A 12,798-nucleotide genomic window follows, 5' to 3' on the forward strand; every position below is an offset into this window, starting at 1 on the left:
AGGCACCTCTAGTCTGTGACAAGTGCTTTCTGAGTGACTTCAGCCACCATAGTTTCAATAAATACTTCATGATCCAAGCTGCAAGTAGCAGAATTTGCTTTCGAGCTACTGAAGTCTTTTAAATATGTAAAAGCACATTTGTACAATATTTTCATTTTGGTATTGCAGAGCTCTTAGTTCCTTGCATATTTTGGCAAAATACCCTGTAGTTACCTTGTGTTTGTCAGAGGGGACACCCATCAGTTCTCTTGTAGGAAGCCCAGGTGGACCTGGAGGACCTGGGGAGCCCTGCAGGAAAAGAATATGGGTACATTTACTAACAGGTATAATACCCTGTCAGGCTGTTGATCAGCACAGTGTCTAAGGAACTGCAACAAAAGGAGAAACACGGATTTGCTTCTTCTAGGAGTATGGTTCTAAAACTCTGAATAAATTGATGGCAAGACAAATTTATTTTGTGCTGGAATTAACAAATAGCAATGCTTGCTCTTGCCCTGTATGTTTCCAGAATGACAGTAGGGATTATTGCTTTATATAAAGTGGTCTGGCACTATACATTTCAGAAGTGTTACCTCTCATTTGTGGTGGTGTAAAGAGGGTACAGTTAGACCTAGACATGTAGAAGTTAGTTCAGCTATGACTTTCCTTATGGAGGTTATCATTACTTTCAAAGCTATATTTGTTTGATTTTCTAATTATGTAATAAAATTAAAATTAAGAAGGTATTTAAAATAGGTTCCTTTATAAATGGCAAATAACATGAACCTGTCCTTTAGTAGTGATATTAATTAATTAGTTTTCCTTTACCTGTTCACCTTTTTCTCCATAGAAGCCAAGGCCCCTGTTGCCCTGCAAAAACAATAGGTCAAGATTTACTACATGTATGACTCGGTTTTCTAATGTAAAATTCAAATTTAAACATGCTTAAAAGCCTTTTCAGGTTTACAAGTCCATAGGACACCACCAAAGAACTGCAATCAAATAATAGTCTAGGTTTACCTCCAAGTATTTTTATATATTTGAAAGTATTTTTATAGACCTAAACATTCAGAAAGACAACTTTAATTAAAATCTCATGCTACCAGTGCTTCTTACAACAGACTTTGAGTCATTCACTGAGTAATGTGAAAAAATCAAGCATTTCTTTTGCAAGTTTTTTAATAGCACTGAATGTGAAGTGGGCTGGAACAATAAACTGATATTTTTTTTCCGCTGAGACATAATTGAATATTGTAAAGACTGCAAGGATTCTCTGTTCATGGGAAGCTACTGTGACTACAGTAGCAAATTAAATCTGGCTCTATAAATGGTTTAATCTTTTTGGGGTAGGCGATCCCAGTATAAGATTAACTTCTTGTGGTATGCAGCCAACAGAGAAGGTCTTATGCTACACAGCCTTTGGCGCAGCCTGTGGTTCTTTATTTTGCTGCCTTCAAGTGGGTCTTGGATAAACCTCAGCGACACAAAATCAACATAAACAACTCTGACACAAAGACTTACTTGTGGTCCTGGTGGTCCTGGGGGCCCTGGTGGTCCCTGGGGAAATACAATAGGGCAGAGCAAGTTACTTGTTGTTTTCTAACCAATGCGTGCAGGAGGTCAGTTACTTTATGTCTGAAATGTAAGTATCTATTTAAAAGGCAGTCTATTCCTCAGCATTCAATGTGCTATCCTCATTATCTTAGCTGTGTTCACTGTTCTGAAAAATACCCTCCTAAGTCACATTGTAATCTTTCCTAACAGAATAACAGTCTCCGATCTTAGACGTAATGACATCTCAATTTTCTTTCAAGTAATAAGAACCTGTGCTTTTGGATCCTGACTTAGTAACATTTTAAGCTCGTATCAAAATATAAGTACATCTCTAAGTGTTTCACTGGACTGGTGTCTTGGTACCTCATCTGTCTGTAAAGGGAGCTGAACTACCCTATGCATCTCAGATTACCTGTTTGCTATTGTACAGAATTAAATCAAAGGAAGATGGTGGGCAATTAATTTATAACAGAAAGAAACGCTGCCAGAGTCTTACAAGAGCAGTAAGAAAGCCATCTATTGGAGAGAGAACCTGCCTTGCTTCAGTCAGTTATGGTAGTCAACAAGCTCCAAAGGGCTCTACACATTAAAAACTCTGTTAAATGCAGGGAAGGTAGGGTGAATAAGAAGCATGAACTGTTCAGAGAGGAAAATGGTGAATAAGAGCCATAGAACAAGGAGTGAGCTGCAGATCAAACCATCCACCTACTGAGTCCCAAAGGGGTTATGCAAAATCAAGCCAAACTTGGAAGGAAAAGATAATAACATTCAGGTGGGACCTGAACTTGCTACGCATCTCTGCCTTGCTATGTATCTTTGTGTGCATAACCAATCAACTCCTTCTGAAAAAATTACTTTTTAATCAGTTTTGGTTAGTCAAGTAGTCTGTGAGCTGTTGACCAATCTGCTGGGCAGATGCACTGTGAACGGCATCCCATTGCCTGGGGGCCCTCAGGGCTTAGGAGAGTCATGCGTGCCTTCATGCAGGGTCTAGGACTTGGGGAAGAGGAATGATACAAATCCAGACCTGGGAAATGTTCTCAAGTTCCTCTCACAGATAAGCCAGTGCTTTAGAAATGGTAAATATAGTTGGATATATTTTGTTAAAAGCTGGAGGTGGTGGGGATCCATCTACTCTGGAAGAGTGTTCAGAAGAGATGTTGCCAAGATGGCAACCAGAAGGACATAGTCACAGGGCTCAGGAAACGTGTGGTTCATAGCACACCCAACATCCAAGACAGTGCACTGGGAGTATGAGCCATTGCCAGCTGGGCTCCTCTGTGAAGCCCATGAACTTTGTGGGTTCACTCTACAGAAAAAGTAAAGGACTGAGGAGATTTCCCTTCAGAAGGACCAGAGGAGAAAGACAAGGTGCAGCTTACTCCAGACAATAAAACAGGTACTGCAGACAATTAACTTTGGAAAGGCTTAGTGTGCTGTGGATTTAGTCCTAGATTTTTTTTATTTTAATTTTATTTTATTTTTTTTTCAGGGGGAGAGGGATGCTATTCCTGCAAACAGCTGTGGAGCTGTGTGTAAGAAACACTGACTTATTTTTTTTCTTCCTCAAACCAGTGGTGTAGACCAGGTCTGAAGTAAATCTTGACAAAACAAACAAAAAACAAAGAAGAAAACAAATGCTATAAAGTTGTCTTATGGGAAAATAAAGCAAGCCTGAAGACAATGAAATATATTGAATTTGAACATGTGTTTCTCACCCACAAAACTATTAACTATGGCAATAAGAAATGTAGAAAATGACATCTGGAGAGAACACAATCTTCCCAAAGAACTATGCATCAACAGTTGTCAATGTCAAGGCTGTAAATGTTGATTTTGGAAAAAATTACTGAAAAAATAATTTAAAACTAAGATTGTATTCTAAATACTAATGAAGAATGCTATCTGTTCCGTCTCCTGTGCGAAGCGTGGAGACCCTAATATACATGTCCTTTATAAGCAGAAAAGGTAACATATTTAGGACCTGATATCTTTGATAACTCAGTGTGGGGGGATGGAGATTGGACTGCATTCATTAGTCTTTACAAACAAGACTCTTCAAAGGGGGTTCAATAAATATAATACAAATAAAAAGCCTTCCGCAATACAGGGTGAAAGAAAGTCCACCTCCTTTTGCAATATTCATCCTAGATAAAGACACATCAGTGTCTTCTAGTTCTTTCTAAAAAGTTTTGCATCCAGGGCACGTACCTGCTATTTCTAACCTGTATTTTCTATCCATTTGCTAGGTTACAATCCAACATAATGGAACTTGCTGAGATGATTCTTCTGTTAGGTTAATTCCTACAGAATATATTTTAAACATACTTACTGGTCTTCCTCGCTCTCCTCTTGGACCAACAGGTCCTTGAATACCCAGCGTGCCTGGAGGTCCCTTTAAACAAAGAAAAAAAACCCAGGCATCAATTAATGTTGTTCTTGTATCAGTTACTATTGACACTATCCCATTTGCTGTAATACTACTTACTTGAAAACCATTGAACCCTGGATCCCCAGGATCCCCCTAAAAAAACAGAAGTAAAAAATGCAATCAATACTATAAATAAAATTGAATAAAATCTTTTTCTCACTCAATAATTTTTTATCATTCCAAAAACTAATCATAGCATACAATGCTATACAAACACTTACATACAGATGCATTCAATACAGGTGTTGAGATAACTGAACGTGGGCCACACAGATTTTGTACTTTCTATATAAAATATAGTTGCCTGCTATACAGTAGAAGAGTACAAAGTTGGCAAGGGAAGTTAATGATCCCAACTACAAGGCTGACATGGAAAACAGACCACATTCAATTAATTTTTGAAAAATCTCATCTAACTAGTGGTTTAATTAGGGCTATAACCTCAACTCAAATGTACACACTAATTTTTCATGAGTTGCATGGGAATTACTGAATCATTTTGATTCTCTTCTGAGTCACTAAAAGCATTTGAAACATACTGTTTTCAGTGACCACATATTTTAAGTGCAGTACATGTTGAAATGTTTTTGGACATTGGATCCAAAAATGTTCTAGTGCAAAGACCTTCCAATACCCATAAATAATGCAGTATTCAGTCCAGACACCTTTAATAATTTCAAATAGCATCCTAACTATTGAGTTAATTTGAGTTTAGTTAACAGAATAATGTGTGGAACCAAGTGCTTTCTGAAATGAACACAGGTGTGTTCATTCATGGGTGTGTAACCCATCCTTGGCCACAATATACTCAATCATTCCTAATTACTAACAAATGCAGATTTCAAGAGTTTCTGAAAGGAAAAGATGATTTAATTTAAAATACAGGCAACTTACAAATATGTCAACAGGAAAACCTATTTTGGCACTCATCACTGGCACAAAATATACATAAAAGATATCAGCAGATCCCTTCTGGGCTGAGTACAGCTCAGACGTAGCTTTGTACATAAATTTGTCACAATTTATACTCCAACAGCATATGTAACCTTATCTTTATTTGATACCTTCAAATTATACAACACCATATATATGAGAAAAATCTACAAGTGATTACAAAACAAGTTTTAAAGATTAAAGACAGTAAAAGCACCTACAGAAATACTGGGGTTTACTAAATAACGAAATAATATATTGAAGTATATTTTATATCCCAAGTCAACCAAATTCCTGTGTGAAAATTATACAGAAAGGATGCTTATATTAAATAGAATCATTCAGTGGACAAACCTATGGCAAAGGAATAATTTTGACAAACACAATACGAAGGTAGTGATTGAATAAAGAGGGTAATACTTGAACTACAACATCTCCAGTGCCTCAGCAATCCACCTGGAGGCTGGAATTCCTTGCAAATGACTGAGTGGAGATTTTTTTTCCCTGGATATCAGATAGATTTTGGTGTAACCAGAGAAAGCAGAAGCTGCCTTGCAAAGCCTACACAGAATCAAAGTGGGCCTCTTGGGACATGTCTGTCAGACTGTAAGAAAAATTAACTCTCCAGCATCTGCTTGTAAAACAGTACTGAGCATGAGTAACTCCCAGGAGTTACAGACGTACCCTGTATCGGCTTGCGATGTCTGGTGGCAGTATGTAGGGCTCTCCCTTTTGGCCCTTTGGTCCTTGGACTCCCTGGAGATGACAAAAAAAAATAATTTAAGTAAGCTTTCATGTCATATATGTTCACACATAAACAGCTAAGAGTAATGAAAAATATCTGTCAGGGTTTTCATGAGTATATACATACTGCTGTCTAGAGGCAGAGACTATGCCTAGCTGCAGAAATTCATAGTTTAAAAATGAAGTGTAAACCCTCACAGTACACAAAAGAATGAAATTCCTATTCCAGAGGAAGAACCCCCCCCATTACCCAGGAGTGATATTACGGGGTCACACCTGTGAGCTAGAGCAGCAGTGGCAGCTCCTCAGGGCTGACATGTGCTGTGGTAAATCCAGGAGCTCCACTGCTCACCTCAGCGTGATGCTAGGTATCGCACCACAGAAAGCCATGGGGCAGGGAAGGAGAAGGTTACTTCCATTGGGAATTCTGAATTTAATCTGCTTTATCACTGTTGGATAAAGCTGTACAAGTTTTCCTGAAGTAATCTCTCCACAAGACCTATGTGACAGGTATAGTTCTGGGTAGACCTCTCAGCCCTGGCTGCAATACAATAACTAAGATTTGCGCAGTGTGCTCACAGGAAGTCCACATGAATATTCTTCTGGGTCAAATGGGAGCTCCATTAAGAGATGGCCCATTTGCTTCCAACACACACATGAACGAATCTCACTTCAGTAATGATCTTAAGATTTAGGTACTTACTTACTGCCAGCTACTTACAATGGTACCAGGGAAACCAGAGACTCCAGGAGTTCCCGGGTCACCAGGGTCACCTGCTGTCCCGTTACAGCCATCATGACCTGGTTTCCCCCTTGATCCTGGCTGCCCTGGATGACCCTGTTGAGGAAAAAAAAAAAAAGTGTTTATCTATCCATCTGTTTCTAGTTTTCCTTTTCCTGTAGTCACACAGTATTTAGACATTCTCACATTAAGCCCAAGGCTTGGATCCATGGGAAACTATGATTTTCAAAGACAGAAACAGACAGTGCCTTTTTTAATATAGCTGCAGCTTGAACCAGATGCCCCAGACAGTGTGAAAAAATGAGCAGTGAAGGACCTTTCAGAAAGGGTAAGAAAGTTATGTTCAATACAGGCTCTGTCAGGCAGAGAACTAAGCCAGATGAGGCTGCTGCACAGGGAGCCACCAAGAACTGGGATTGTAAAGTATTTCAGTGCTTCACACTGGAAGAGTGGGAAGAAAGGTTCCTTGCTGGCTTTGAACAGCTTCCAAGCTGGGAAAAAGTCAGGGATGCTTTTGGAGCTTGGGTGAATGTCATGATGAAGCTGGAAGTATGGAGATGGGAATTTAACAGCAGGGCTCAAAGTAAGGGGGCCACTGGGGCCACTGTGAAATCTCCAAACGGAGCCTCTGAAAAGTTACTCCTGTCTCAAACCGGATTTTCAATGCTGTACTTACATCCACCTTAATTGCTGTTGCTTCTGGTTAGCATTGAAGCTGATGAGAAGCAAATTTGCCATCGACAAGCCCTTTCTTCTAGTCAGAAAAAACAAAAACCAACACAAAACATTTCTCCCTTCTCCTCCATCTGGAACAAGATTTTTCTCTTTGCTTCAGTTCCCTTGCTTAGAAGACAAAGAAGTCTCTCTACGTCCTTAGCCAGCTCCATCAAGCAGAAGAGATTTGGGCTTGCCACCACCCTCTCTTTGTCTCCAGACCCACATCTAACACTGTGCCATTACAGTTTACACATCTGCCCACCTGCCTTCTGATGTTACATCTTGGCTTGAGAAAATGGGTCGGAAAGCATAACTGAGTGGGAAGGGCAGGAGAGCTTGAGGACAGAACACAGTGAACATGCAGGTTGGGGTACTGTCTGAAGGGATTTATGTGCAGAGGTCAGGAAGGAAGGGCTACAAAAGAAAACTTGCTCGGGTAAGAAAAGTGGTTCAGCTCTAGTAATATTAGCAACACAGAACTTCACAGGGGAGCGATTTACTCTCCTTCCAAGGAAAACAGAGCACTTAGAAACAACTCAGTATGATGTGGCGAGGTGAATGAGATCCTCAGCTACAGAAGCATTAATAGGAAGGGGAAAGAGGGTCTTCTGCTTTTCCTTTAAGAGTGAGAAAGAGGGAGGGGAGGAAGAGTGTGTGAGAGAAAGCCCTGGAACTCAATAGGGAGCTCTTCTGGAAACAAAAAAGGGAGAAAGCAGAGTGGATGTGGATGCGTGGGCCACAGAGCGGGGCCCCGGTGTCAGGGAGCACTACAAAGGAAACCCAAGCCTGGGAACTCTGTCCAGGGATTCCAGTGACTCAGATTTCTTTGTTATTTTATGACACAAGATGTAAAGAAGTGTAAGCTGGGAAAATACTGTGCTGTGAACTTTACCCGGCTTCCCTCTTTGAATGTTTCAGTTTCATGGACCTGGTCAATTTGTTCAAAGTTTGACACTGTTCAGTGTTCAGTAAGTCTTTTAAGACTATCTCAAGCATGCCACAAGCTATAAAGCAAATAAAGCTTAGTATTCTTAAAATCATTGGTCTTTCTATGTGCTTTGCAACTCTGAAATAATTAAGGAATGACCCACCGGTGTCCTTCACTCACAAGCTTAAGAGATGTGAAGCACTTATCTCACAGCTCTTTCCTACAAAAGAACATAGTTAGCTGGGTAACCTTCAGGGACACAGGAAATTTCCGTCCTTTCTTGTCCCCTTTACAAGAGGATTTCTCCATAGGACAAAGCAAAGGGATCTTAATTATCCGAGGGAATGAGAGGGAGCACAGATTCTGCTCTCCTGGTATGTATCTGCAGTTTCACTCACTTCAACAAATGCCCTTTGCTTAAAAGTGTGTGCATGGCTGATGCAGAATTTAGCCCAGACATTTTAATTAAAGTACAAAGTCTTTAAACTATCCTGCAATATTTGCTGTTGGTGATTTCTCAAAGATGAGGTAACTGGCTACTTACAGGAATGCCATCTGCCCCGGGGAATCCAGTGACTCCTCTTTGTCCCTAGAGTGAAATAGCACAATTAAAGAGATGTTCTGCCCAGGATTTTGCTCATTAGCTAAAACATCTGATATTCAAAAGTTACCACTTCTCCTTTGGGTCCAGCTATTCCTGGGTGTCCTCTTTCACCTTTGTGACCTTTGGGACCTTGCAGTCCTGGGATCCCCATCAATCCTGGTGGTCCAGTGAACCCCTGTGATCCAAGGAGTCCCGGCTGGCCCTGATAAAAATAATAAGAAAACATTTATTTACAAACAGTTGTGATGCACGAAGCTGCATTAGTTATCACTGCTGCAAGGGAGTCAGTCTCTTGAAGGTAAAATAAACACAGAATCTCTTTCAATTCTAGTATGCCAGACTCTTTGATGAATGTCATCCGGAAACACCACGCAGAGAAACTCCAGCAACAGTGACCACATTGTGCATGACAAAATCAATATATGGAAATTCACACTCAAATCAATATTCACCGCTTGAATTTTCACAGCTCCTCTATGAAAAAAAGTGTTTCCTTTGGAATAAGGTGTCTCAAGAGTGATCCACTCAATTACACTTCAAGCAAGTAAAATATGTTCAACTGTGAAATCTGCTTAGTGGCCATATTGCTTACAAATGGGGTCTAATATTTAACGGCAAGAATTTCTGTCTCTTTGGGGATGATATTTCTATTTAGCAGTGGAACCTGAAAATGATTAGGTGTGCATGTATCCCCACAGGTTGGAGAGTTGCATGCAGGCCTCCCTGGTCATTCTCCCTTCCAGCGCTGGGTTGGCTCTTCAGGCCACTTCAAACGCTGTTTAAAAATAATCCCGTTGACTGCCAACATCACAAGGCTCAACAGGGGAAAAAATCATTTTGAAATGACACAATGGTGGTTTAAGTGATGGGTTGTGACAGTATGTCTGAGATCTGTGAACCAAAGTATTTGAAAGCCGTTCCAGACGTAGTGTCACCAAAGGCACATATGTTTTGCATGCTCTACAGCACTAATGACACTCATAGTAAAACGCCACAATCTTTTCTGGAGAAATATCCGTCAATGGCGCAAAGCACCATTAACCAAGATGTTCTAATTAAGCTGATTCTAATGAAAGTATTCTTAAAACGCAATTAGATTTTTCACAGACCAGTCTGCAACAGCATCAATATCCCACAAAGCAAGAATTACAGGAAAACATGAACAAACAAATATGTATTTATACAAAGGAGCTAATAAAAAAAATTAACACCTTGTTTAAGTATAAAATACTTACAGTCTCACCCATGCCTGGAAAGAAAGAGCTAGAAAATCAATGTAATCCCTGTCCAAGAAGGAAAATACTTTCAACTTCATTTAATGCCATTGAAGTGGGAGGAGCAAAGGAGGGTAGTGTGAAGACTTGAAGAAATGAACCTGAAGGTATCCTAATTTTTTGGCATTCAGGAAGTCGTAAAGATACTGAAAAATGCTTCATTGATATTTGACAAAATTTATTTTATTCTCATATTGAAGGATAAGCCCATTTGTGACACACTTTCAAAATTTCATTGTCAACATGCTATCTATAATTAACATTTATTTATGCTACAGTTGTCTTGATACCACAAACCTGAAAACAAACACTGTGACTGAAACACAGCTTACTCCTAGTTTTTAAAACAATTCGATTTTCCACACTGCTTTTGTGTAAAATGGTTGTCACAACAGTTGGAGTAGGTTTTATATTTTAAATCTTATTGTATTAATATCAAATGAGTCCATACTGAGAAGGTGACTTAGCCAAACAAAGTACAAAACTCAACACAACTTCTTTTCTTGGAAGAAAACTAGGAATGAGTCAGTATGAAGAATGAATTACATGGAGTTCCTCGGGACAAGCCACCAGGATGGATCTCTTAGACTATGGATCTTTTGCTATACTGTTATGACTAACTTGACAAAACTGATGGTTTAGGAGCATTGCCAAAGGACACCATAAGTGTTCGAGCTGTCAGTGTGAAAGAGAATCCCTCCTCTGCTTACAATCAAGCCCAACTTTATACAGCACCTCTGCTTCTAAACTAAGCCTGCTAATGTGGATTATTAGGTGCTAGGAAGCCAATGCTTTTTCAAGGTAACAAACTGAGAAGTAACAAAGGTTATATTAATACTTATGAAATATAACATGATTCATGTTGGCAGAAGACATAAGCATCTGAAAAGTGGCTGCTCATTTCCGTATACCAGCCACAGTGGGCTATTACAGATGCATCTTTCTCCACATCAGTAGCTTTTTAAAAATCAGTGAATCTCTAAAAGTTACCCCATGGTGGTGCAGATCCTTGTTTAAACAGATTCACAGCAGACATACTTTTCTTAGTTGCCTGACACAAATGGAAAAATGCTGATTGGAATCACTAGCATAATCATTTAAATATGAACCAATATTCATCAGTGTGATCTCCAAGATCAGGAAAAAGAAGTATTTTCTGATTAATTAAGTGAGCTATTTTGTTCTTTCCCATAAACCCAGATCTGGAAAGAAACCTTCAACAAGGATAAAAACGTATCTCATACACCTGCAAAGAACACAGAAAAATTATTCAAATTCGGTTGTAGTGATTTGAGTTGGTTCCAGTTTCAATTTAATTTTGAGAGGTTCTGAAACCAAATGTTTCTTCCACAAAAGAAGGAAAATATGGATTCAGTACACTGAAAATGCCGCTTCATTTTTGAAATACCCGAAAGCCAAAGGAAGGCAAATTCCAAAATCTACTCATCCACCTGAGACATGCAAACCATCTCTTTAGTGTCCACCTACACCCTTTTTGTGAGCAGCAGGCCGCAGGCAGAATGCACATAAAACATTTAATTGCAATTTCTTATAAAATGCTGGTTGTGTTCAGAATTGTTAAATCTGTTGCCTGGCTTTCTGCAGAGGCCACGCAGAGCTGCAATATTCAAGGTGGCATTCCAAGGAACATGGTTACATCTCTTAATCCCTACACCAAATACCACTCTCCACCTTCCAGTCCCATTGTCCTATCTGGTGTGGAGAAAGAAGTAAATGAGGAATAGAAAATGAGGAATAGAGCTGGGCAACACCAATGCCCCTTCCCTACGCTTTCCTGGTAATTATCTGATCATTTGTTTGTTGAAGAATAGAGGTTATTTAATATTATTTGCAACAAAGACAAGAGAATTGGTCCTGCTGGGACCAGTTAAGCATGAGGCTAGAGTCAGAGCTGGGAAAGTACTTAATATCATGACAATGTTTGTGTAATTCTTCAGGCAGTTAGCACCTTGGCCTGTTAACTGAATTAACTTTGTTAACCTTCATTAACTCAGACTTGTCAGCTTTTACTCTGCTTTCTTTATGTCGAACAAGTATGTCCCTTTTTCATTAGCAAGTGACCTAAGAACGTTCTCTCTTTTGCAAAGGTCATTGAGGAGATCTAAAGCAAAGGAAACCAATTTGAAAGGTTTAGTCAAATAAAGCGTGATTCAATTATGAGAATTCCAAATCCCCCTGTATGAAACGTGCCAGGCATGGTACTGCTCTGTTTCTGCTCCTGGAGGGTCAGAAACCCCAGAAAGTTCTCCAAAGCCATGAAATTGTGTCCAGATTAAATTTCCAGGTCAAAAAAAAAAAAAAAAAAGCAAATCTAGGCAAATAGGCTATCCCTCTCTGTCATGTTTTAGACAACTCACAAAGTACTATCTCTGGTGCCCAAGCAAGTAAAATATGTTCAACTGTGAAATCTGCTTAGTGGCCATATTGCTTACAAATGGGGTCTAATATTTAACGGCAAGAATTTCTGTCTCTTTGGGGATATTTCTATTTAGCAGTGGAACCTGAAAATGATTAGGTGTGCATGTATCCCCACAGGTTGGAGAGTTGCATGCAGGCCTCCCTGGTCATTCTCCCTTCCAGCACTGGGTTGGCTCCTTAAATGATAAAGCAATGCAGAAACCTGCTCTGGCCCACGGTGCTTGCTGGCAGAAGGCTTTCCATTTTGCTGGGGTGAACTGGAACTCCTCCCAAATCCAGAGCATGGCATGATTGCCCCATGTCACCCACTGCTGGATTTACAGGCCAGTGCTAAGTGGCTTACTGAAGCGCGTGTGGCATGCTTTGGCCGGCACCTCGTAGGAAGCACGCAAAAGGAAAAGGAAAAAGTGGGCTGACGGAATATCTTAAAGGCTAACGAGAAGTTTTTTCTTT

At 39.8% G+C, this 12,798-nt stretch overlaps 1 protein-coding gene across 2 annotated transcripts in view; it reads right to left on the reverse strand.

Moving 5' to 3' along the window:
• COL4A2 (collagen type IV alpha 2 chain) overlaps positions 1-12,798 on the reverse strand; it is a 148,097-nt gene that overhangs the window by 43,213 nt on the left and 92,086 nt on the right. For both annotated transcript variants that reach the window (XM_082043569.1, XM_082043570.1), the window contains exons 5-13: positions 8,700-8,834; positions 8,573-8,617; positions 6,363-6,479; positions 5,582-5,653; positions 4,022-4,057; positions 3,866-3,928; positions 1,501-1,536; positions 808-849; positions 214-288 (exon numbers count right to left, since the gene is read on the reverse strand). In XM_082043569.1, the coding sequence (XP_081899695.1) occupies positions 214-288; positions 808-849; positions 1,501-1,536; positions 3,866-3,928; positions 4,022-4,057; positions 5,582-5,653; positions 6,363-6,479; positions 8,573-8,617; positions 8,700-8,834 (621 nt within the window). The remainder of the gene's footprint in view (positions 1-213; positions 289-807; positions 850-1,500; positions 1,537-3,865; positions 3,929-4,021; positions 4,058-5,581; positions 5,654-6,362; positions 6,480-8,572; positions 8,618-8,699; positions 8,835-12,798) is intronic.

Source organism: Streptopelia decaocto, assembly GCF_964273445.1.
Source record: "Streptopelia decaocto genome assembly, chromosome: 1".
NCBI classification, from domain to species: Eukaryota; Metazoa; Chordata; class Aves; order Columbiformes; family Columbidae; genus Streptopelia; species Streptopelia decaocto.